We start from the raw sequence: 25,158 nt of genomic DNA, 5'->3' as shown, positions 1-25,158 counted from the left end.
ATAATAGATCCGAACCCTAGATAGATAACATTTAGCATTATTGAGCAAGAAAATATTTCATACCTCTTCACATATTTCTATTCGATGTCTCAAGCCCGCAAGCCTTGATTATAAATCCAAAACTTTAAGAATGAAGGTAGAAAATAAGAAGAATTGTGGAAGGTTTGAGAGGAGCAAACATGAAGAAGAATGAGGCTTTGACTAATTGGTTTGGAGAGGAAAAATAAAACTATGATAGTTTAGGGTTTGATAAAAAGATTATGAGATATCGTATTCTGATAGGTTTAGGTTAACTAAAAATAATAATATATAATAAAATGCTAAAATATTATTAAATCAACAAATATCTAAATTTTTAAATTTTAAAAGTAAGCCCTTTATTTCGTAACTTTAGGCTCAGTTTTCACCTAGAAAAATTCCGAATTATGATATAACTATTTCTACAAAATTTATAGATCTTTGAATTATCTTTCCAACGCCACTGGAATCACCTCAATCGGAGCTCTAAAACTCTAGATATGATCATTTTAGTAAAACAGTTTTTAATCCTGCGAATTTATCAAAACTTACGAATTTTTGTGACATTAATTCCATTATAATGTTATTTAATGCACTTCATACAATAGATTAAACCCACTAAATAATCTATAAAACTCTAATAGACTTTCATATTGGGCTTTAATTGAGTAATTATCCTAATTCGTAAAAACACCATAATTTTACCTTGACACTTACTATAATTTCAACTATGTTTAGAAATCTATCAATATTATTCTAAGCAATAGTCTCTATTCACTATTAGTAGAAATAAATGAATATTTATTCTCACACAAATTGTATAACAAATAAAATTTAAAATATATGTATATTTTTACCGGGTATTACAATAATTCATACTATAAATAGATAATAAACATTTATTCTTTAATAAAATAAATATTTAATTTGTTTATTTTTTATAAAACTATTTATTATTTATTTAATTATATTTTGAATTTTAATAAAAAAATATTTTATTATTAATAATTTTTAAAATATTAATATAATAAACATAAGGATAAGATATTATAAAATAATATTACAAACATTAATTACATTAATTTATTTATGGTAATTAGTTTAATCATTAATGATTTATATTATTTAATGATTAAAATGTATGGTTTAATGTAATAAGTTTTCAAAATGTATAAATTTTTCAAATAATTTTCTTTTGCACATTTTTTGTAATTATTTTATTTTTGTTGTACATTTATGAAAAAAGCCCTTATTTTAATTTTATTCATTCTTATGATGAAGAAGTTGAACTGGTCTCTGGTCATTCCCACTTGAACGCAGAAAAATTGTATTCTCCATGTTTTAATATACATAGTTATTTTAAAGTTGCATTATACATGATGGTCGATCGGAAAAAACTTAAAATATTGGACACTATGATCTCAACAAACAAAAAACAAGTGGCCTATTTTCTTATGGAATATTAATAAATATATATAAACAAAACTTTGTTTAAGACCAACAAAGTCATAAATTATATATATTTATATAGTAAACATTTTTAATTACTTCATATCTTGATCTTTGGGGAGAATATTGAAAGAGCAAAAATATTCAACTAAACGGTAAATTTTAGTATAAGGCGGTCATATGATCAAATCTGTAAATATATGCGTGTTTAGCTAGCTTGGTCCATATTTTGGAAAGCCGGCAAAAATATGAGTCATTGGTACCGGCTATGAAAAAATAGGCCATATTATGCTGTACAAACAATGGTAGGCTAGTATTTTTCATATTGTACATACTTGAATTTGTATCGTGTTAATTTTACTCAAATTAACTATTTTTTTTCTCAAACAAAGCAGCATGTTTACCCATCTAACTAATTTTTCTCAACCAGACCAGCCCGTTTACTCATACAAATTTAAGTTCGTGCTCTACATTTTTATTACAATTAATGAGCTAACAACTAAACTATACTTTTTTTAGAACTTCAATTACAAATTTAAATATTTACTATATGATCTTAATTAATTTAATTAAAGTTAATAAATAAATATTAATTATTATTTTCAAATTATAAAACTTTTGAATGTCTCGTACTTTTGGGTTAGTGTAATTGTGCATGCTTACATGTTGTGCTTTCAAATTTATCATACTGTGTTTACTTATTAAGCTCATATTTTTCGTACTAGGTTGTATTAATTTACAATATATTGTATATATCGTGTCTGTGACAGTCAATAGTCCCGTGATCCGTAAGAAGAAATACCGGGTAAGCTGTGCAATCCCACATCGCCTGGGGAAGGTCAAGTGGGATGATTCAGAAACTGTGTAGGTATGGGACTACACAGTTGAAGAGAGCTTAAATGGATCGATTGGTACTACCTATGTCAACAAGGTGCATCTTGTTTTTCGGTAGCCCATCACGAAAGAACTCCACAGTTAAGCGTACTTGGCTTGAAGCAATTTCAGGATGGGTGACCTCCTGGGAACTTCCCAGGAAGCGTGCGAGTGAGGACAAAGCACGTTAGAAACACTCGTGTTGGTCTGTAGGGTCAGTCGTCAGTCCATGAAGCAACCAGAGTGACGTACTCGTGTATAAGAGTCATTCATTTCGTAGGTGTAAGATAGAGGCTTGAAGCAGGAGCGTTAGAGTGTCTAGTCTCATATTTTTTTAGTGTCATTGCCTCTTAGGCTTGTGCCTATTTTATATTACCTTGTTAACAAGTCTGTTCTGTATTCAAAACACTAGCCATGATACATAATTTATCATCCAAAATTAAAAAAAAATAAAAATTAGGCGAAAAATAGTCTTAATATATATTCCAAATCGAAATATATCACTTAGTAAATCTAATATTTATTAATCCTTTGCGTAAACCATTAGACTAATTGAGCATGCTTAATGATATGCATGTTAATTAAGAGATGTTTCAATCCTTTGTGTTTGAACTCCTAAGAATGGTTGATTCTTTATTTCTTGTTTGAATTAGAGAGATTATTATAATTTTAATTTTTTTTATCGGAGAAAAAAAAAAGATGAAAGATGAGTAAAAGTACACTTTAATTTTTCTTATATAAGAAAAGATAATTTATATATATATATAAAAAAAAAATCCCCTTAGAATACTCCATTTTTATTTATTTACTTAGTTTTGCTGAATCCTTAGAATAAGCACTTAGTTTAGTCAAATTGGGCAATACAATGACATTAATAATTTAAAATTTGATATTTTATGATAATTATAAGTCAAATTGTATTTTACTAAATTAGAAAGCCTTTTGGTATTTCCCCTAAAAAAGGGGATTTTGTATTAAAACATGGATTCCATTTCTTAACGAATTTTGGTACCGGCCCGTACCAAAACCGGGCCTGATAGTTGTTGCTAGAAAACACAAACACAGTATTTGAAAATTGCCAAATTAGCTTACCCAAGTTCAATCAAAGTGTTCTAAAAACCCAACTACCATCCCCACAATATATGCAGACGTAGCCATAGAGTAGCAATGAAAATTCAATCCAATGTAAAATCAATTTTGGAGAATATAATATTGAATTAGAATATTATCAATACTCTATACTTGTAAACATTGTGGACCAAAACATTTTAATTTAAGTATGATAAAATTTTATGCAGGTGTACTGTTTACCTGTTATTATAAAAGAAAACTTCTCATTCTTTGAAGGCCCATCGTGCGAGAAGGCCTGGGAAGTTTACATATACCCAAGCTTATGTCTTATTAATAAGTTTTACTACTACATTGAAAATGTGTAAAAAAGAGCATCTAAAATTTGTCATTACCACTCAATCAATATTATGTTGAATTTAGTCTCACTGAAATCTTTTCTTATATTTTGTTTCGCTCATAGCATCAATTTTGAATTTCACAGAGTACTTTAATTTATTTCTCTCATATGTTATATTGATTATTTTTTAAGTATTTATGATAGTATTTTATTATTATATGTTTAAAGTATTTGTGAGACCACACATGTTTTTTTGAACTATTTTTTAATAGTTTGGATGCCTTTTACAGTTTATGTGCCTTTTATGGCGTTTTGTGCCATTTATTATGGCTTGTCCCTATTTGTTTAGGGTAGTTTTGTGTTATGGTTAATGCATGGGAAAGAGAAGTGATACATTTTGTGCTCATGATTTCTACTTCAACGACCTTTCACTTATAACAGATAAGTATTCCAAATCTTTTTAACTCTTTATATTTAAGAGAGATTTATTTACTATCGTTCTTTCACATTACCTTATTTTCTTTATATTGTGTGGTAATAGAATTTATTTTTGTTATTTTGTAGGTTATTTTGTGAAGGGCTACACTTAAACAGCATTTACCGATAAATTTATTTTTAAATATAATCTGTTTGACATTGATTTCAGTAGTTTTAAATTAGGGTTCTAGTATGTTGTTACTAGTCAAAGGGTAATACCTTTGGCTAGTTGTCTATAGAAATTTTGTTGGTGTTTAATTTTTTGAACTAGTGACATGGGTTGTGTGTTTATTCTATTTTTATTTTTTAATTTTATTTTGAAGATTATTATTCTAATATAACTGTGATTTTTGGTTTGGTGTTGCGATGTTTTTTCAGATTTGCTAGCTCTGGCGACAACTTATAATTATGAGAAGGTGTTTGCTGTTTGCAGACGTTATAGCTTTATTGTCTATATTTTCGAGAGCAGTTTTGTCTCATGTGGCTCGCGATTTGATTTCTACAGCTCATGGTTGGCAAAACATGTTCTTCGGTTAGATAATGAGCTATCCTAGTTCGAGGAGGCCGATTGTGGTTTGCGACTTTGTTAATCATGTGTGACTCTGTTCACTACGTCAAAAATATATATATATATATTATGTTGAATTTCTATTTACAACATATTATATATTTTCAATTTATGGTGTGGATTTAATTAATTAGCTTTATAAACAATAATTAATTTGTTTCTCTCATAAATGAATACATGATATTTTATTTTAAAACAAAAAAATTAGGGTTTCTCGTTACTAAATTTATAGATATTGCAAGTCGCCTTTTTTCTTCGAACAGGCCCGCTAGCCTTCTTTGGGCATAGGTGTAGCTTGGTTAAAGTTGTATTTTGCTACTGTCATTCGATTTTTGCTATTGCGATTAGTCTTGTTTCTGTAATATGTTTTTAACTGTTTTAGTCTTGTTTGTGTGACTTGCCTTTAAGGGCTTTAATATTGTTTATGTGACATGGTTTTATTTTGTTTTGTTTCGTTGTTGTTTCTCCTTTGTTCTTCAATGGCTCTCCATTAAATTGTTATTTTGTTTTGTTTAGTTGTTGTTTCTCCTTTGTTCTTCGATGGCTCTCCAGCTATGTATCTTATACATTGGTTGAGTGCTCAAGTTATGAGGTTAAACTTGTTGCAACAGTTTCTACTAATGTGTCTTTTGAGCGATGGAAAAACAAAATATAGATGTTCTTAAAGTTTTGTGATGCTGTAATCTTTTCATTGATTTTATTTTATTTTTTTTATCAAACGATTTGGGAATTAAGCGACTGATTTTGGTTTATCAAATGGATACTATTAAAAGTGCTATCATTTATTGTAAATCGCTTTACACGACGCTTCTTAGCTGGTGGCTTATTTAATTTTTAGTTGGAGTTGATGCTAGAATTTTTTATATTATTATTGTAAACGGCTTGATTGACTTATTTTCTTCGATGATTTTGCTTTATCAACGTTATTTTCAATTTTCATGTAATAAACATTATCCGATTTACTGATTCTTTGGTTGTTGTTCAAGCAGTTCGAGGTTCGGTATTCATTCCATCTCCTTTTGGTCAACATGTGTCTGCTTGTCGTACATTGTTGGCTTCCTTACCTTTAGTCACTATTAATTTTGTTAAACGTTCTGTAAACAAAGCTGCACACTGTCTTGCTCGTAGCTCTTGTTTGTATTCAGATCGTATTTTCAGTGAGAGTACTGCTCCTGCTGATCTTTTATCTATTGTAATGGTTGAAAGTTCTAATAAAGTTTACCATTTTCCTTAAAAAAAAAAAAAACATTATCTGATTTACTTATAAATGGATATTTTTGTTTTTGTTTTTGTTTTTTTTTTATTTTTTAAAAACACTATCATCATTTACTAGCGTTTTTAGACAAAAATATGGCAATTAAGTGGTAGAAAATGAAAAAGAGATAATAAAAGTAGCCAAAAAAAAAAAAAAACAAAAAACAAAAACAAAACAAAAAAAAACAACAAAAAAAAATTAAGAGCGTGTTTGGTATTGTTTTTTGTTTTCACAAAAGTGTTTTTTCAAAATTCTTGTGCATGTTTGGCATCATAACTAAAAAATTGTTTTTTGTTTTTAAAAACATAAAATTGTTATTTGAAAACAATTTGGCTTGTTTGGCCTTATTTTTTGAAAACAGGTTTCAGAAAACAAAGTTACAAAAAATAAGAATTTCGAAAACAACAAAATGTTGTTTTCTGTTTTAAAAATCAATTCACTTTTAGTCAATATTGTTTTTAAAAAACACTAACCAAACACATGACTTGTTTTTAAAAACTTCAAAAACTATTTTTTGTTCTCATTTCTAAAAACAATTTTTTGAAAACAAAAACAGAAACAATATCAAACATGCTCCTTATTTTTTTTTGTAACTTTGTTTTCTGAAAACTGTTTTCAAAAAACAAAATCAAACAAGCATATTTATTTTCAAAAAATAATTTTATGTTTTTAAAAATAAAAAACAATTTTTTTAGTTATGATGTCAAACATGCACTAAAATATATGAGGAAATGCTCATATTATAATGTGTGCAACTATCTTTTACTTTGATTATAATATGTAAAAAAAATACGAAAATTGCGTATATAGTATTGAAAAATTCTACAAAACACCCCCTTAAAATGGGTATATCGATGCACCCTTATCTATTTCGGTATCTAAAAAACTAATTTGTCCAATTTTTTTTTTTATGATAGTATACATTATACTTATTTAAGACATCTAATAAAATTTTGAGAAATTCGAAAAAAACTTAACACGTCGAAAACAGTGTTCAAAGAGTCTATTGTACACGTGACTTTTATTTTATACGCGTGTAAAATAGATGGTTTGAATATTGATTTCTATATTATAAATTATTCTAAATTTCTCAAAATTTTGCAGGATGTCTTACATAACTAAAACATATACGATTATGAAAAAAAATAGGCTAAAAAATTCTTATAGATACTGAAACAATTAGGAATTACATCAGTACATTTTAATATGGTGTATTGTAGAAGCACTCAATATTATTTTGAAAGAAAATGGTCAATACCGTTGCAAATTAGTAACAAATAACAATACTAATATGATCTATTTATAATAATTTTTTGACTGCACAATAAGAGAAGTAAAAACTATTATTTTCTCGTAAAATATTTTGCATTAAAAAGAAAATAATTGTAATGCACTTTTCTTTCTCTTTGATAAGAAAAAAAACTTACTTCAAGAAATGGCGGAAAAAAAAGAAAAAACATAAATAATTCCTTAAACAAAATTAAGTTTAAGGTTTGATAAGAAGAATTTGCTTTCTTTTTGTATTTTAATTTCGAGAAAGGTTTAGCTTGAGGGAAAGTTTACATAGATATTTCATTATAGAGGGTGGAATTTCATAATTTCAAATATAAAAGGGAATTTAGTCAAATGGATGCAATTTTTTCAATTCTCTACATCTATAATTTTTGCATACATAGGTATATTTTGAATGTTTAAATCGATTAATATCATTAAGATGCTCTATATTTTGTCATTTCCTTTTATAAAAGACCATATGAAGTATAAATTAATTTGGTGGAGTAGGATTGAAGGAAATGAAGATTTTGTTAGTGAGTTTGTTCACCTAATATTTCTGAATTCTGAAAATTGAAATTCACATCTCCAAAATTTCATTCACAATATATAATCACATCTACCATAAGGGTTTATTATTAGTACTATTTTATCTTAATTTTATAATTTTCTTATTAGTTTCCTATTGTAAATTGTCTAATGTCTATTAATTCAATATGAAGAAAGGCTTAATAAGTAGTCAAAAGTCAGTTGCTTTGTCTACCTAATTTTGTTTTAAAAGTTGCTGAATGATCATGTACGTACACAAAGCTATCAACTGAACCTGTTTTCCCTTATGGTAGATTTGGTGAACAAAGGCTCGAATAGGAAGACTTCTAAACTATTTTACAACACAAAAACAAAACGTTCTGATTAAAAATTAAACTGCCCTCCAAATCCATTTTCAATAAATATTTTGTATTACAAAGCCCTTATTATTATAATTATATTAATATTGAGAAATTATTGGAAAACAATATTTTGATGAGGCTAATTATTAGGAGACCATAAGATAAGAAAGTGGAGTGGAGTAATTTGTATGACATGATCATGAGCTTTAGCCCACCAACTTCACTTCGGCCCATCATCTTTACATTTTACCACTCTTTTCTTACATAAATGAAAATAAAGAGGGGTACTTTTGTCATTTCAGGAGGCATATTTTCTTGTTTATTAATTTTCAAATACATTCTATCCATAACAATTGCGCAACACTCGCGGGACTTTATGGTCAATTCTCAAAACCCAAATCAAACGGACACGTTCGATACGTGTCAGCGTATATAAAGCAAGAGACCACAAAGGCCTTTTCTTTCAAACAAACACAAGACAAAGACCAAGCCTTTCTAATTCTATTCTCTCTGAATCACAAAAGAGCCTCTGTTTACATTAATGGATGCTTCCGACGATACTGGCATTGACGAGTCTTACAGGCCACTCCCTGCTCTTTACTTGGCTTTTCTCTCTATTTGGCTTGTCTCCGCTTGTTCTTGGACTTTCAACACCTACAAAAAGCGCCATTTCCAGGTCATCTTTTTCAAAAGTTTTACTTATTTTTGTTTATTTATCTGTTTTCGATTTGGTTGATTGCGTTTTCTGATTTGCGTTGAGATTAAGATGAGAAATTGTGTGGTTTTATATACATTGAGAGAACTTTGACGTGTAATTCGGTTTCAGAGAAAACTCTGGAAAATAATACTCTGTTTTACTTTAACCAAATGTTACGTCGAACAACTGATCCATTTTTTCGTGTGAATTTCTATAACGACATCGTATTTTCATCAATTCTGGAGATACTCTTTTCATTTTTATTGCTCTAAATTATGATTCGCAAATTATTCAAGTTGATCTCTTTGTTGATCTCTTTTTTGTATTTGTTTCATTTGTTTGATAACTGATCTTACATTGGAATTATTCTATAACGACATCCATTTGTTTGTTCTAAAGAAATTCTGAGTTTGGTTTAATTTCTTATTTTGTAATGTTATGGTTGAACTAGAGCAGACGAATAATTTGCAGTGGACACTCGCAATTGTTCCATTGATTAAAGCTTTGCAACTTACGTTGTCGTTTCTCTTCTGGTACGCTACGCTCTCCTCTTTTCAATTTGAATAGATATTGCATGTAATATAAAAAATACTTCCATTTTATATCCTCGGAGAAAGGAAATATTTCATTCCTTTTATAAGATTGTCTTCTCTTGTTTCTAAAGTTTAAACTGTAAAATTTATATGTAGGTATTCATGCTTTCATCTCGAGATATGCTCACTATGGATGTCGTTTGGTGTGTATGTAACTGGAGTGTTATTCCAAACGGCGTCGTTTGTGTCTTTCCTTCTTATTGCTCATGGCTATTGCATCATGTCTGAGCGTCTATCAGTAACTGAGAGGCGTACCACTGCCAGTCTTGGCTGCGTATTTTACCTTACTCTTGTTGGTTATAGAGCTTCCGTGCCTTATTTCTCTGTAAGAATGTTGATTGATGAATTCCTCTGTTCACTGCTACTTTGTTTAATTTATACTGCACCGTTAATTTGGTTACTAAATAATGCTTGTGATTTAGGTTCTGCTGCTGCTGAATTATGTAATTACTTTCTACGTAATATTCCACCACACATCTCAGAATCTGTTAGTTCTAAGGAATCAACTTAGTTATATCGAGGACGAAGATGTTCAAGCAATGCATGATGCAGTATACACTAAGTACATCATGTTTAAGTACGTATTACCCCAATTTACATTGGATATTTCTGCATTATATCCAACTAATTGTAACCACTTTTATAAAGTTAAAACTTACCTTGATGTTGTGTTTTCGGTACGGTTTGTATAGGAAATTTCAAGGTGCAATGCAGATTGTAGCGATGGCTGAGGCAGTGGTAAGGCACTAGGAATTTTCTCTACTTTAGAGAGTCAAAATACAATATTTACCATCTTCATTACTTACAAGAAGGATACTCTGGTTTTCAGATATATATTAATTTCGATGACTCGTCCGAAAATTACTGGATTCGCTTGCTAGTCCGAGAATGGGCTCAGCTATGCATCCTTGTTTACATAGGGTATGCATATATTTTGATACTGAACATATTCCATTCACATAAATGTACCAACCAAGTTTAGTAAGTAACCTACATAACTAAACCTCTCTTGTAGGTGGACTTTCAGGTCACAAGATTTGGCACCACGGTTTTCAGTCATGCCAACTCTAAAATCAAAAGGGGAGACCATAGTCCCTCCAATATATAGCATAGTAAGAATTCTTAATAGGTTCTGATTTGCAATAGTTCTACAAGTTTTACGATTCTAACATCACGCCACTGCAGGAAATGGATGCTGCAACGTTTAAGGATTTTAGATGCCATGAATGGCATATTGGTGTGGTAAGAAAGGTTTTTCCCTATGTTCATAGTCATATATTACTTATTTCGTATATTGAGATTACTAAAGGGTGGATTAATTTATATTACTTCAGGCAACTTCAACCTATGATGAGAAGAGCAAAGATCCAGTCATTGTAATAATTCAACAGCCTCATGCATTGCATAAACATACTCCAGTCGCAATAGCGAGTTCTCTTCCTTTACCACAAGCTCAACAGCAGTAGAAAATTTTGAGGCGAGATAATATACAATTTCATTATACACTTGTCAAAAGTTGCATTCAATTTCAAGGCACGAAGAAAAGAAAGCCCAATATGTATTTAATGTTAAAATTACGACTACAACAGAGAAAAACCTGACAGAGGATTCTAAATCTCTTTAATTATTTTGTGTACTACATGTAACAATGACATACGACACGAGGCATTGTATAATCCGACGAAATATAGAGAAAAAAATTGTAAATACTAGTTCGCATTATTGATCTACTTTATTTTATAATTATATTTACAGAGCACCAAGCAATTATATGATAGTTATCCTTAGGTTTATGTGATTTTTTAAACATTGAAAAGAAAAAGGAAATATCAAACATAAAATAGATGAAAATACTGGGAACCAAAATATGAAAATATATCAAGATATAAAAGAGAAGTGAGAAAACATAACCTAATCATATAAAAACAATTAGAAAGAAACCATAAAAGGGGAAATAAAGAATCTGAGCATCAGTTTTAAAAAGCTCGAATTTGGAAGCTCCATGTATAGGTCAGAACTCAATACCAATTTTTCTCATCATATGCTCAGATCTTTAGTTTCTTATGAAAGAAAAAGAAAACAATAAGTAGATAGGCAAATAAATATGAAAGGAAATCAACCATGAAAAAGTAGAACAGAAGCCCCTACGATTAGAAAAGGCGCAAGAGAGAACTAAAAAATAGACTAGAAGGAAGGGTTAGGTCAGAACTTAAGAGGCCGATGGAAGAGACCGCTGTACTTAGTGAAGTGAACTAAAGCCAAAGGCAACCTATTTATAGGCAAGGGTTAAACCCTAATTTGAGTTATTTCATAGTACGACGCCGTTTCTCAGTTAAATAAAAATATATAAAAATAAGGGTAAATTGCGGCATAAATACCTAATGTTTTCAATTTTATACACTTAAATACCTAATGTTTATTTTTGGTGGCAAAAATACCCAATTTTACAATTCTCTTACACCGTTACTACCACTTCTGTTAACTCATAAATATGGACACGTGAGGGGTTCAGATACATTACATTTATTTTTATTTTATTTTAAAACTTAAAATTCTTAATATCAGAAACTAAATGTTATTTGTTAAAAAAAAATCGTGTTCTCATTAACAATTTTCACATGATATTAGTACTTCAATTCGATAATCATGTTCTATATACTATACTGATTCACTCAGCTATGGTAATTTAGTATTGCATCTCTCTTATTTTTTTTAAAAAAATAAATAATATTTAATTTTTTATATTAAGAATATTAAATTTTAAAATAAAATAAATAAATATAATGTATTTGGGCCCTGCACGTGTCTATATATATTTATGAGTTAATAACGGAAGTGGTAGTAACGGTGTAAGAGAATTGTAACATTGGGTATTTTTGCCACCAAAAATAAACATTAGGTATTTAAGTGTATAAAATCGAAAAGATTAGGTATTTATGTCGCAATTTACTCTAAAAATAAAGCGTTATTAATCTTCTTAACGTCATCGTCTTTTTGAAGCTAAACGACATCGTTTAAGTCTAGCATTCATCTAAACGACACCATTATTCATCTAAACGACATCGTTTAAGTATACCATTTTGAGTTTTTTATTTATTTTTTTCACTCGACCATTGCAAGACCTGAAACTGAAAGTGCAATTTCTCTCAGTTGCCTGAAAGCTCACTTATGGCGAATCTTGTATATTGAATCTCAGATTGTGGATCATTTATCAACAAGGCTTCAAAATGAGTGCAGGTTCTCTCTCCCTCTCAGCGTTGATTATATATTATTATCATATTTTAGGTTTTTTCTTTCTTCTTCTCAACTTTAATTTGGCTAATTTTCTGTGAGAATCGGTGTCTTAAAGGAGAAGAGTCTCCTGTGATTGTTTTGGGTTAATCTCAAAACTTGTGAACATGAAACAAAGCAGAAAATGTTGTTAATTGATTTTATGATTTTTATGGATGAATCCAAAATTGAAACCACTTATATTGTTTCAATGTCTTCTATGTTATTGTAAAGGACAGTTCTTGAAATCATATCCTACGATGTCTCTGAACTTGATTGGTAAAAGGGGATTAATGGGTTGTTAACTTTGACGCTCATGGCTTACAAGACGATTGTTTTACTTTTGTTTTTATTTGAGATCACCAAAATTTTTGTTTGGTTGTAGAACGAAAGTTTAGGTCAATCTTAAATAATGTTGTGTCAAATTTGGATAAATGTTATTTCTTGTAGGTGGTGCCTTTGGTGGAAATAGGGGACTGAGACCAGTACCTCCAGAGAAAGGAGTTTTCCCTTTGGATCATATGCATTTGTGTGACTTGGTAATGGTGCCTCTTCATTTTTCCCAATTGAAATTATTTCACTATTTTGCTCTCTGAGTATGAAAAAAACACAAGTTCTTCAAATAGTTCCTCTGTGTCACAACTCGAGGCTATATATTAGAAAAAAATTGTACATCTGTGTCCCTTACTTGCCTTAATTTTTGTTAACGCTCAACTGCCTTATAAATCTCTTTTTCCAGGAAAAGAAAGAATATCTTAGCTGCCTTAAATCTCTAGGCCATCATTCTGATAAATGCAGAAGCTTCTCAAAAAAGTACCTCGAATGTCGAATGGAGAAGTGAGTTTGTTGTTTTCAGTGTGCTATGTTGATATTTTTCAATAGCTAGTTGTAGACCCTATCGCCCTTCATTTTGACTTTGAGTATTAGTCTTAGGCCTGTTAAGTGGATAATTTCATTATTAGCAAAGTTGCTAAGCACCATCTTGTCACTTTTGCTGACACAAACGATCTACTTTAGAAACTTAACACTCATTTCTTGTGTTATTTCCTATTCTAGTAATGGATGTTTTGATGTGGAACTCAAACCTTCTTTTTTCTTGAGTTATTGTGTAGGACTTATTACAATTATACATGTCATGATATTTTATTTTACATCTTGCAGGAATTTGATGGCAAAACAGGACATGTCTGAACTTGGATTTGGAAAGGATGGTGACACAGAAGGGTCTAAAGAGAAAGCCACTGAGAGAATTGATGGCCAGAGCTAACAATTTTTCTGGAAAATGACCATAGAAATTATTTTTACCCCCTTAATTCTTGAGTCTTCATTCCAAATGTATCTTTAATATAAATGATACCTTCTGTGTTATGGGTTGTCTTGTAAAGATTACAAAATATAATTTTTATCACATGTCTTATAATTTTAGGCATAATTAGAGTAAGAAAACTGAGTATACTTTTAGGCCACGTTTGGTTGGGGTAATGGAAAGTAACGAGTAATGGTCCTAATGGAATTAAAGCACTGGAATAATATTCTAAAATTGTTTATCTTTTGCTTTTCAGAAGAGGAGGAAAAGGAAAGGCTATTTCAATTCTAATGGGTACTGATAAAATTAAATTATTGATTTTTTATTATACGTTAAAGAGTCCTCCTCTCCTCGTTAACAAGATAAGCCTCTCAACTCCCCAAGTGGCAAGTAGTGAAAGATTTTTTGCATTGAATAGTGAATACAACTCAATGCCTCCACTCTGTCCAACAACTCCAAACTAATTTTAATTAATTATAACCCCACCATCATAATTCATAGCGTCGCCTAGATTGCCCAAGTAATGAATTTTACATTCAAAGACCTGTCTACCCTCTGATTCGGAGTGGATGTGCATATTGTTTTCTCAGTAAAATAAGACCAAGTCCCCTTGTTACTAATAATGAGACAAGACAACAAGAAAAGAAAAGAAACGACCCCATGATGTTATTTTAACAATTAATTCCCACCCAACAAGGTATCAACCAAAACAAAATTACTTTACTTAAATGGAAAAAAAGAAAAAAAAAACATCTGTTACTTCAATCTTAAGTTTCTCTTCTATTTTTTTTTTACGACAAAATGTGGCAGTAGTAGTAGTAAATAATATTAATAATCATGTGTGCTGTAAATAACTAGTCCTCCTCGTATCGTATGATTTGAAATTCAGAGTTGAGAAGCAAACTGTCCAAGAACTAAGAAGACAAGACAGCTGGAGTGGCGGGAGATAAACCCTAAGACAGTAAATAACTATAATGTATATATTATATACTGTCATTATTATATTATATTAATATCCATTGCCAACTCTTTATTATTATTATAATAGTATTAATAAAAACCTTTGCCTTTTCTCTCTCTCTCTAGACGTGTGAGTGTGAGTGTGTGCACCTCGATGGTTACGCTCAAGCCTGAGTTAAATGGCTCACATTTTCTTCTATTTCTTCTTTTCCATTTTTTATGGCTTTCCATTTGTCTCTGCAAATTACCCACTTCTATCCCTCGTAAGCTCTCTCTCTCTCTCTCTCTCTCTCTCTCTCTCTCTCTCTCTCTCTCTCTCTCTCTCTCTCTCTCCTTCCTATGTATCCTATGTCATTTTGATGTGTCTCAAACATGATTGATTCATTGAACTAATATATGTTCTTAAAGAACTAATTAAACTATTTCTTTTGGAGTTTGACCTCTTTGTTTTTTTTTTGAATGTGGCAGAAAATGTATTAGATCAGGGAACAGGAAACAGAATTCAGCTCTATCTTCAAGCTGTAGATCAAAGGAACAAAAAAAGTGTAGGCTTGTAAGAAATAATGTCTTGTTTGAGTTGGTTAGATGTCACAAGCAGTTTTCATCTCCAGCTACTGCTTATTATGCTGAAACCAATAGTGAGAGTTGTGATCCAGAGGCTGAGGCTGAAACTCAGTGTGGTGGTGAAATCGAATTTAATCGGGTTGACTGTCTTGTGTGGGTATTACATGAATCAGCTAGAAGCTTCTCCCTTGCAGTTGAATCCCTCAAATTGACTGGAACTGGCCCTGAGCTTGCCATGGCCTGGGTTGGTAAGGATGTACACGAATGGCATAAGCGGATTTCTTATCTGGTAAATTGATATTTCAATATACTATTCACTTTGATTTTGATGCCATCTTACAATGGATTGGATTGTAATCATGTGGAACTGAAATCAAATCAAATCATGAATCCTTAATTACCATATTGTGGCTTCCCAGGTTGCTATTTATGCTCTGTTGAAGACAGCAATTGAAGTAGAAGTTCTTCTCTCCCAGGAACGCCGTTGTAACCTTTCCCCTGTAAAAGAAATGTAAGTAAGAATGTCATAACTGCACTATGGTTTTAGACTTTTTTTAAATCTCAAGAACTTAATTTTGCATATTTGAATTAGACTAACATATTTATCTCCATATGGGGAGTAGTATACACTAGATAGATTTGATCTTTGTTCTTTCATCTGATTCAGCTTGACACCAAAGATTGATTTGATTTGCGAGTACATCGAAAATCAATTGAATGCCAGGCATTCTGAACTCGGAGAATGGTTTAGGGACGTTGAACTGCCGCATGTAACAGCATTTTTCATCCCTTTGTTAAAAAAGTGGTCCATGGAGTATGCTGGAAGGTTTGCTTTTATCATTTTTCAGTTCTTAGTTACTATTTGTTACTTAGATTATCCCCCACTTCACTATCAAATCATTAACATGTGAAAGCAAATATTAGTGTATTAATGGATTGCAAAGTGTTTGTTGATAGTGCATTTGAGATTTCATGTCATTTTACCATTACGAGTAAAGCCTAAACACAGAAGTGTTCAGTGGTGTCGCAGGGATGGTTGTGGCTATCAGCTGCTGTACTGCAGTGGGGAAATTGGGTCCTAGGCGTGTCTCTTGTCCTTCGTCTACGTTTTCTGTTGAGGATGTAATGGTTGAGCTCATGGATCTTGCACACAGCTTTGTATCCGTGGAAAAATTGCATCAATTAGCTACTGAGGCAGGGTTTGAGTTAGATTTCTTGTCCCATTTTGGTAAAAAGGTCTTTCCAAGTAAGAAAAGTGAAGAGCTAGAATTTTGGATTGGATTGGCTCAGAAGAAACTCTCAGTTGCATTCCACGAAGTAACCGTTATTTCAACAGGGACATTCCCTGACAAGGTCAATTATCATGAAATCATTCTTCCACTATTCTAATCTCAATGACCAGTGTTTTTATTGTTAAACTTTTCTGCTTATAAATTTGTTATAAAAGGTTCTATATTTGATATATGAATCATTGATGTTGTTGGGTTTATCTAATGCATTGGTAGGTTCAAGCAGATACTTTGGCTACTTTAGGACTTTTTGCATATCTTGGAGGGAGGACTAGATTATTCTTATCAAGAATGGGTATAAAGGATCTTGATGAGCCAGTTAAGGACTTGCTCAGGTATATACCATTCATCATTGCTGAATTCTGAATGGATCAACTATTAAAAAAACCTCTAGATTTTAATGGTTTTCTTGCAGCTACTTGGAGTGCGGTAGCATATTTATATATCCAGAATTTTCTAACATATCCATGTATCAGTCCTTCATGGAGGTGCATCTCTATTCTCCCCCTTTTAATTCAATGAATTCTACACATCCTAATCTTAGAAATATTTACAGGTAGTTACTGATGAAATTGGGTGGCTTGATTTTTATGCTCCATTTCCTTCAGTAAGCAGTCAAGAGAGACGAAGATCCAAGCAACATGTCCTCCAAGCAGAAAAAGAGATTGTTCTGTCCACAGTTTTTGCTGCGTGCTATGATGTTTACTCAGGATTTGCTCACTTCACTCGTTCAACTCAACAGCTCTTGGACTCTGATTTGTTATCATTCTTGTTGCAGAGGTAAGTTTTTTAGTACCTTCTTATTGCAGAAAACTATATGGTAAATGTTTAGTTTTACTAAATTTATCAATCAGCTTTAAAGTTAGGTTATCATCAAATTTTCAGTCAGGCCCTGTTAGCCTTTTGTTTGGAAGACTACTGGGCTGTTTATGGTAAATCAAGGTAATTTGTCTATTTCCATTCATAAGTTGCTCAGATTTTAAATGGATTGCACAAGAATGAAATATTTATTTTGTTTTGATATTCTGAACCAGTGAATTTCTAAGAACTATAGAAAGTAGTGTTTATGATCCTGCACTCCCATCAATGAAAGCCATTGGTACAACCAAGACTTCTCTAACCATGGATTCTCGACAAATCCATAGTAACTTAGTTGCGAACGGGCGTCCAAATGAAGAGACTTTGCATGGTGTTAGACTAACAAAGGTATAGCTTTTTGAAGAGATCTTTTATAATTTACTGGTATATCTTTTTTGGCTCTAACTATTGTCAGTGGCAGGGTACTTGCTCACCAGGATCCGAAACATCAAATTCTACAGAGGAGAATACTGTGAAACCAAGTCCTATTCATAAGAGTTTAATAAAAAAGTACAGCACCAAGTTGGCATCTGCTAGCTCTGTAAGGCCATTAAGTCCCCAATCACAGTCATTATGGATATTTTTCCGTAATCTGCAGATGCTAATCTTCAAAACTGAACTGCTTTGAAGGATATATGGATGGGCACTCGCTTGCTGTTTGTAGACATTAAGAGTGTTTTGGAGCTGTTGTTCAAACAATTGAGCGGATACAAGATTACAAGGAGAGAGAACAATAAATTGAAAAGAACGCTTAATGACATGGCCTCACTTGTACCAATTACAATTCTAATGCTACTTCCAGTAAGCTCTCATAACATTGCCTTGATTTTGCTAGTGCCATGCCATTTACTGATATGAATCAAATGCACGCAAATTGCTTTCTTCTTTTTCTGTGACAAGGTATCAGCTGTAGGTCACGCTGCCATGCTAGCAGCAATCAAAAAGTACATGCCATCCTTGGTAATTTTTTTTATCACCTTTCCCATTGTTTGTATGATTTCAAACAAATTTTTCTTTTTCTTTGCTTTTGCATTAAATTTTTATTAAAAAAGAAAATTCTGCCTATAGATCCCTTCACCTTATTCTTCGGAGAGACTGGATGTTGTGAAACAACTAAAGAGAACTAAGAAGATGGAAGTAAGGATAAGAAGCAACCCTGATGATCCTTCCTCCAAGATATCATAAGATAACAACTGTTTCAGGCTGATTTTGAACGTTTAACACAGCTTCCATTTTGACAAGCTGATTATGCTTTCTATTACTTTGTGCATTATGCCCCTTTTGAAAGGGGTTTACATATGTGCGTGGTTTTACTAGCACATGGGACATTTTCTCAAAACAAGAACAAATAATATCAACTTTCTAGGTTGGTCTAAAGGTTGAAGGCCCGTTCTCGAAACCATTTCCGGTTGATGTTTGGAAATTAAAGAGGTCAGGCGGGTGGAAGATGTACAAGTTATTTTGGCTAATGCCTCTATATGTTGCTATATTCAATCTGTTAAAGAACTGATTTATAATTTCAAACCCTTTGTAAAAATAAACAAATAAATAAATGAAGAGTGGCATTTGACGATTTATCTTGTATTGTTTAAGCAGAGACATTCAAAACAGACAAAGACAGCAATATCTAAGCCATTATCACTATACAAATCCATAAATTATTAAAGTATAAAAGCTTGACAATAAAAGCCTGCTGTTTTCTTTCCCCACCCCGCTAACCAAAACTGTGTTCGGAGAAACGTTCCACGAGTACTTCTCGTGGATTGGAGAAATCAAAGTACAAAAACTCTTCAAAGAAAACGAAAGACAAAATCAATCCAGGAGTCTTGGCAAAAAAAAAAGAAAAAAAGAAATAGCCATGAAATTGGTGCCTGCATTACAGATTTGGAAATCGGAAAAAAGTAACTACACAACATTCTTTTCCTTGTTCGATCTTGAAAATGGACAATATTCTTAACCATTCCCACCATCTTTCATCTAAGCTCCTGGACGTTTAACCATCTTATCAATTTGGACACAATTTACATGGAAACAAGTGGGGTAATATCTGTGCAAATGTTCCATTTATTGTAAAAGAATATTTGAACTCATCCATCTCAAGAAAATACACTTCTTATAACTCATCCTTCAAAATACCCATATCCATATTTCTGGCTTTCATTTGAGGAGTTACACAAATCTCTTTGGATCGCGAGCAGCTGCAATATGGTCCTGGAAGACAAGTCATGAAAAATTGGTAAGGTTTCCCATAATAGAGCCAATAGAGATATATACACATTATAGCGGTAATCAATGACACGGTATACATAAAATCACTTCCCATTCCAAAGCTTACAATTAAAATCATGCAGTAGACATAACTATAAAAACAAGAATAAGAATCAACTTACAGAGATAAAATCGAATGCCTTTGTGTCTTCTTTCTTTGAACTGTTCACTATTGGATTAGCAGCTGGACCTGGAAAATTTGGTTGGAATATGTCAGGTAGTGCACCTACTGTCGTTCCAGCAACCTGAACAACGCCAGAGTTTTGAGCATTTAGATGCCCAAGCTGTTGGAGGGCTAGCTGTTGTGCAAAGAGATTTCCCATAGCAGCATAATTTATCTGTTGAGAAGGAAGCGCTTGATTATACATAAACCCTGGTGGCATATTGTACGGCATAGCACCCTGAGGGAACATAAAATTAGCATTCATCCCTAAAGATTGAGGACCAAGAACACCAGTCATATCATTAGTGACCTGCTGACTGAGATGACTTTTTGTATCTGAGAATAAAGCTTGAGAAAGTAACCCAGAAGAGCTTTCCTTTTGCTCTGCCTTTGAGCCATTTTCATTAAAGGACAAACCACTCATTAAATCATCAACGTCTTTCTTCTGGTTTTGCTGCTCCATTGTAATTCCAGAATCAGATCCAAAAATATCAAATAATTCAGTGGCAGTTTTATTTGCTGAATGATTTGCAGTAACATCCTCCTTACTGTCAACAGACAGCCCAGAAAAGAGATCATCTGCAGGTTCTTTACTCTCACTTGAGTGAAATGAAACATCTGCGAAGGGGTCATCATCATTTATCAGTTCACTAGTGCTGACAGCATTGCTGAAACTATCCCCGAATAAATCATCAATTAGTGGGGGTGTTGTTGTTGACATATTCGTGATAATTGGGTCATTTTGCTTCTCTTCTGAATTGTGTGTTCCTTGGTAATCATCTTGGTCACCAGTGTCTATCAAGTCAGGCATTTGGACAGCAGTAACGGCTTCAGCCTTCACATGCTTTTCAGACACACTTATAGTACTGCCTGTCTGTTCGCCACCCAGGAAGCTCAAAACCTGTCACCCAAGACACTAAACTTTATGCAACCATAAAACCTAACAAATATTCTAGCTCAGAAAGCTAAAAGGATAAAATAATAATAATGCCCCAACACCTAGGAGCATTAAAACATAAAATAAAGAGCACCGACTCAGAGTAAAAGAAAAGACTTATATCTTATAAAGGCCACAATAAACCTTTTTTTTTTAAAAAAAAAAAAAAAAAACAATCAAAACAAAACAAAATAATAGCAATATTACAAATAAGCGTGTAAATAACATTTCATCAAATAGCCTCTTCCGGAAAGAAAAGAAAACGGCCTTTAATCTAAAGAAATGTGAAGATTGAAGAAAGAGAATATGCAATTACTGAAGTTAATATTAGTGAAATTTGTCAAACTAACAATATGAAATACTAAAATTTGCAAAATAACCTCACTTAATTTACTCTATGCGACCATCATGGTCGCATAGTGTAAATCTATGGTCGTTCTGCAACATAATGATCGTTTATGATCACATAGTGTAATTTATGGTCGTTTTTGTGACTATACAAGATTATTTTGCTAATAAAATTGTTTGTAAAGCTATTTTGCTAATAAAAAATTCTTAAAAGCTATTTTTACAAAACACTCGTAATATTCTCTAATAGCTAGATTACGTCTATAGTAACACAAATGAATAAGCATTTAGGTACTCCATGCCGCCTCTGGGAAAATTGAGTATTGCTTCCCAGAAGTTATTTATACTAATCAAATAATTACTATTTATATAAAAAAAAAAAATTGCACCTTGTTTGCCCTTTCCCTCAGGGAAGCTTGGGGAGACTCGGAGCATTTCACAACAGCATCTATGTTTTCACCAAAATATGATGCAACAACTGTAAATGGTTCATCATCTTTTTTCCTCAAAATTGACTCGAGGACACATACAGCTTTCATGCGAACCTGAATGAATAAAACGAATAAAACAGAGAAGATACCTTAAAACTTTATAACGAAACAGTGCAGCCAAACAAAGATAAATTCTTACATTTCTACAAATAAAGCTTCGAATGCTGCAACCATATTCCAAAAGAAAATAAATAAATCATAGATTATACTTATAAACAACAGAGAAGTATAAACCGCAGCACTGCATACCTGCCACATTGGGGATTGAAGCTTAAATTCAAGAGCATGGCTTAAAGCTAATCCATTCAACTTTGCGGCCTCCCCTAGGAAAACCTGAATGGCATCCCGAGTAGGTTGTAATCTTACACCACCTGACGTTACAATAGTCTCCAACAGTCTCTCCTCGGGAGTCTTACTTTCAGAGTGACTTGAAGATGAATTCCCATTGGTCATTTCAGTGTTACTTGATCCTGAATCTTGATTCCAAGGTCCACTGGCCACACTTCTTGTATATCCAGAACTTCCCTGAGCCTCATTGCGCAATTGAACTGGTTCATATCTTTCCGTATACTCTGATTCTCTTGTCAATGACCTATGGAGAGTTGGGCTCTTGTAGTTTCCGTTGTCATTCTTTCTCATCGAGTTACTTTGTGTGAAGCTACTTATACCCTGCTTGATAGATGCACTTCCAATACCAACTACCTCACTGAGAAATGATTTCTTATCGTCCGATGGCATTTCATAGTTTTTATTTCCGAAACCTTGGATTCTTCTATTCCGATCTTCAACAGGAGCTGGCTTATTTTCCTCTGAAAAGATGGCAGAGATGGTTTCATGAGCAGTGTCTCGCACAGCTTTGTTAAGTGCATCCCCTTTCAAAGGATCCAACTGCCCCTTGTAGTGAAATAACTGCCGCACAGCAACAGAGTGTCTTTGCATTTCTCTCCTAAACTCCGTGCCAGATTTCCCCACCGAATATTTTATCAACCTAAGAGCCTGCAAAAGATTCGAGCAAAAACCAGCATTATCATGTTAATAAAGAAAAATCCAACTTTTATAATGAATTTCTGAACATCTCTCCTGTACAGTAGCTGAATGCTTGCTCCTTAAGCTACAGATTAACCTATAAACTATGATTCCATGGTTTCAATTTCTGTCCTAATCGTGCCAAGCAATGAAGATCAAAATTTACATGCAAAGTTACTATTGAAAAATAAACAATAGATGGATTGATCCAATTTAATATAAAGCTAAGGTTTACATTTTTTATTCGTTTTAAAGAACTTAAATTTTGCACCACATCATAGTCAATATCAAAATCATCGTGTTATCTTAAGCATCAATTTAGAAAATTTGTACTTGCCAACAGACAAGAGCTTTTCAAATTCAGTAACAAAGAAAAAAAATCAGTTATGAAACTTCCACTCGTTGTCCTCCATTTACTCAACAATCAAAATTCAACTGTAACCCAATTCGGGAACTTTCAGATCTATTATACTCCAAGCTCAATAGAAACCCATAAAGAGAAGAAAAAAAAATTATACCTTCTGCTTAACAATTGGACTCTTATGGTCAAGTCGTTTCAATATAAACTCAGAAACCTCCTTTACAATACTGCCATGCGAGGACCGCAGAAGTTCACAAATTTCTTCCAATTTGTACACGGGTGTGACCTTGTCTTCATCGGAGGTTGCTCCATCGATCATACGCGACCTCCAGTACGATTCCACCGCTCTTCGACTCGTATCCATTTATCCCAAATACAAAACCTAAAATTGAAGCTATAATTTGCAGGATTCCGCTATTACGTAGAGCTGAGAACGGAACCGATCCAATTGAACCTAAAACTAAATGAAGCCCAATCAGGATCGGTCCGGTGATGGTTTTCGCGGAGAAAGATGATTTGATTGAATCGATGACCCTAGAAGTTCAAAGTATTGGATAATTTAGCGGTTGTCAATTGATGGAATTAAAGTATAAGGTACGGGATGAAATGGGGGAAGATGAAGGCTTTAATGAGAGAAGTTTGAGAGTGAGAATAAGACCAAAGAGGAGAGGTGGCTAAGTGGCTTGGCTTAGATTGGCTTCGCGCTAATACGGGCAGTTGGGTTTGGTTGAAGAGAGAAGACAGGTCAGACTGTGCCTGATTCACCGTCACCTACTCGTATTGTTAGCACAGCTTTACAATTTTATTTGTTAATTAGTTTTGGGAAAGGTCCGATTAAATTATAATTTTTTGAATGCAAGAATTTTACTAATTTCTAAATCAATTAAAAATAAGATTGTAATTCAATAGGAACATCTTTTTTACTCGAAATTCGATTTAGAAAAGAATATGACACTTTAGCAAAGCTGTGAACAGTCAGATCGTTTAATAAAAAATAAAAAAAATATTATTTAAAATAGATAAAAACTTTCGACAATCCATCCCCACTCCCCCAAGCGGCAAAACCATATTATTAATGTTGCTGCAAATAGGCGTAACTGTAATTTTTCTTGTATTACTAGAAACTGTAATTACACGGCCCATAATGTGGCCAAATGAGCGTTTACCAACAATATTACGGGTATGGTAGAGATATCTACTATACCTGTTAATATATTTTGTAATGACCATGATGTCTAACTTTAATTTTATTTATAAACGTATTTTTGAAAAAAGAAAAAAAAAAGTTGTTACAAATAGCAACATTACTTCCACTCATTGTGATAAAAAAATCAATCTGAAATAATAAGTGTGAGTGTGAGTTATTTATAGTAGGGTTTATGAGTTTCTAAGACTTAATCCTATAAATTTTTTGTAATTGGATAAAAGATATGTTTTTAAAACAAATTTACAAAGGGAAATTTACAAAAATACTGGAATTTGAGTTAACTTTTACAAAAATACTGTCACACGGAAATCTTTTCAAAAATACTGTATTTTTGTAAAACACCAGTAAAACACGAAACAGAACAACTCAAAACAACAGTAGAACACTAGTAAAACACCAGTAAAATACCAGTGAAAACTTAACACAGTATACTGCAGTATGAAACTTATAAAAAAATACAGTAAAAAAGTAAAAAATTCCGCCTGGCAGTATTTTTGTAAAAAAATGATAAAAGTTAGTATACCATGTAAATTTCCCTTTACAAATGGTACTATATAATATAACTACAATATACACACTAATGAAAAAAAAAATGAACTAAAATGATTCC

The 25,158-nt window shown here is 32.2% G+C and overlaps 4 protein-coding genes and 1 non-coding gene across 6 annotated transcripts; 3 read left to right on the top strand and 2 right to left on the bottom strand.

The window, feature by feature from the left end:
- Positions 1 to 8,665: 8,665 nt before the first annotated feature.
- On the top strand, positions 8,666 to 11,246 carry LOC115704943 (uncharacterized). Of its 2 annotated transcripts, none has more exons than XM_061108358.1 (9): positions 8,666 to 8,886; positions 9,364 to 9,440; positions 9,597 to 9,825; positions 9,923 to 10,077; positions 10,193 to 10,238; positions 10,330 to 10,421; positions 10,528 to 10,612; positions 10,686 to 10,742; positions 10,835 to 11,246. In XM_061108358.1, exons 1-9 carry the CDS (start codon positions 8,752 to 8,754, stop codon positions 10,964 to 10,966), a joined length of 1,008 nt encoding a protein of 335 aa, XP_060964341.1. In that variant the 5' UTR covers positions 8,666 to 8,751; the 3' UTR covers positions 10,967 to 11,246. The 2 variants fall into 2 exon arrangements, with proteins under 2 accessions (XP_060964341.1, XP_030488021.2); XM_030632161.2 differs by having other exon boundaries at positions 8,667 to 8,886; positions 10,516 to 10,612.
- Positions 11,247 to 11,464: 218 nt separating this feature from the next.
- Positions 11,465 to 11,547, bottom strand: LOC115708529 (small nucleolar RNA SNORD36). The gene has a single exon (XR_004010021.1). It is a non-coding gene; the product is annotated as a small nucleolar RNA SNORD36 (small nucleolar RNA).
- Positions 11,548 to 12,596: 1,049 nt separating this feature from the next.
- LOC115704729 (uncharacterized) lies at positions 12,597 to 14,216 on the top strand. Its single transcript, XM_030631937.2, has 4 exons — positions 12,597 to 12,737; positions 13,221 to 13,309; positions 13,510 to 13,607; positions 13,932 to 14,216. The coding sequence occupies exons 1-4, from the start codon at positions 12,728 to 12,730 to the stop codon at positions 14,035 to 14,037; spliced, it is 303 nt and encodes a 100-aa protein (XP_030487797.2). The 5' UTR covers positions 12,597 to 12,727; the 3' UTR covers positions 14,038 to 14,216.
- A 906-nt stretch (positions 14,217 to 15,122) lies between these two features.
- Positions 15,123 to 19,322, top strand: LOC115707500 (uncharacterized). Its single transcript, XM_030635493.2, has 14 exons — positions 15,123 to 15,299; positions 15,505 to 15,889; positions 16,020 to 16,111; positions 16,268 to 16,426; positions 16,620 to 16,953; positions 17,106 to 17,224; positions 17,305 to 17,377; positions 17,446 to 17,669; positions 17,775 to 17,831; positions 17,924 to 18,095; positions 18,169 to 18,288; positions 18,378 to 18,548; positions 18,648 to 18,707; positions 18,816 to 19,322. The coding sequence occupies exons 1-14, from the start codon at positions 15,256 to 15,258 to the stop codon at positions 18,930 to 18,932; spliced, it is 2,127 nt and encodes a 708-aa protein (XP_030491353.2). The 5' UTR covers positions 15,123 to 15,255; the 3' UTR covers positions 18,933 to 19,322.
- Positions 19,313 to 24,122, bottom strand: LOC115707501 (protein MODIFIED TRANSPORT TO THE VACUOLE 1). Its single transcript, XM_030635494.2, has 5 exons — positions 23,499 to 24,122; positions 22,204 to 22,950; positions 21,853 to 22,008; positions 20,138 to 21,079; positions 19,313 to 19,958 (listed from the first exon to the last, which is right to left on the bottom strand). The coding sequence occupies exons 1-5, from the start codon at positions 23,703 to 23,705 to the stop codon at positions 19,917 to 19,919; spliced, it is 2,094 nt and encodes a 697-aa protein (XP_030491354.2). The 5' UTR covers positions 23,706 to 24,122; the 3' UTR covers positions 19,313 to 19,916.
- Positions 24,123 to 25,158: the final 1,036 nt, after the last annotated feature.

The sequence above is a fragment of the Cannabis sativa genome, chromosome 1 (genome assembly GCF_029168945.1).
Source record: "Cannabis sativa cultivar Pink pepper isolate KNU-18-1 chromosome 1, ASM2916894v1, whole genome shotgun sequence".
Lineage (NCBI taxonomy): Eukaryota > Viridiplantae > Streptophyta > Magnoliopsida > Rosales > Cannabaceae > Cannabis > Cannabis sativa.
Note: the sequence above shows the minus strand (reverse complement) of the source record. Positions and strands in the feature narration are given on the sequence as shown.

Coding starts and splice junctions, on each gene's coding strand:
- LOC115707501 (XM_030635494.2), bottom strand. CDS start 23,705: ATGGATACGAGTCGAAGAGCGGTGGAATCGTACTGGAGGTCGCGTATG. Junction 22,951..23,498: donor GTCCAATTGTTAAGCAGAAG/GTATAATTTTTT, acceptor AATCTTTTGCAG/GCTCTTAGGTTGATAAAATA. Junction 21,080..21,852: donor TGAGGGAAAGGGCAAACAAG/GTGCAATTTTTT, acceptor CTTGGGTGACAG/GTTTTGAGCTTCCTGGGTGG.
- LOC115704729 (XM_030631937.2), top strand. Junction 13,310..13,509: donor ATATGCATTTGTGTGACTTG/GTAATGGTGCCT, acceptor CTCTTTTTCCAG/GAAAAGAAAGAATATCTTAG. Junction 13,608..13,931: donor CTCGAATGTCGAATGGAGAA/GTGAGTTTGTTG, acceptor TACATCTTGCAG/GAATTTGATGGCAAAACAGG.
- LOC115707500 (XM_030635493.2), top strand. CDS start 15,256: ATGGCTTTCCATTTGTCTCTGCAAATTACCCACTTCTATCCCTC. Junction 17,225..17,304: donor CCAGTTAAGGACTTGCTCAG/GTATATACCATT, acceptor GTTTTCTTGCAG/CTACTTGGAGTGCGGTAGCA. Junction 18,096..18,168: donor ATGGTGTTAGACTAACAAAG/GTATAGCTTTTT, acceptor TGTCAGTGGCAG/GGTACTTGCTCACCAGGATC.
- LOC115704943 (XM_030632161.2), top strand. CDS start 8,752: ATGGATGCTTCCGACGATACTGGCATTGACGAGTCTTACAGGCCACTC. Junction 9,441..9,596: donor ACGTTGTCGTTTCTCTTCTG/GTACGCTACGCT, acceptor ATTTATATGTAG/GTATTCATGCTTTCATCTCG. Junction 10,239..10,329: donor TAGCGATGGCTGAGGCAGTG/GTAAGGCACTAG, acceptor TCTGGTTTTCAG/ATATATATTAATTTCGATGA.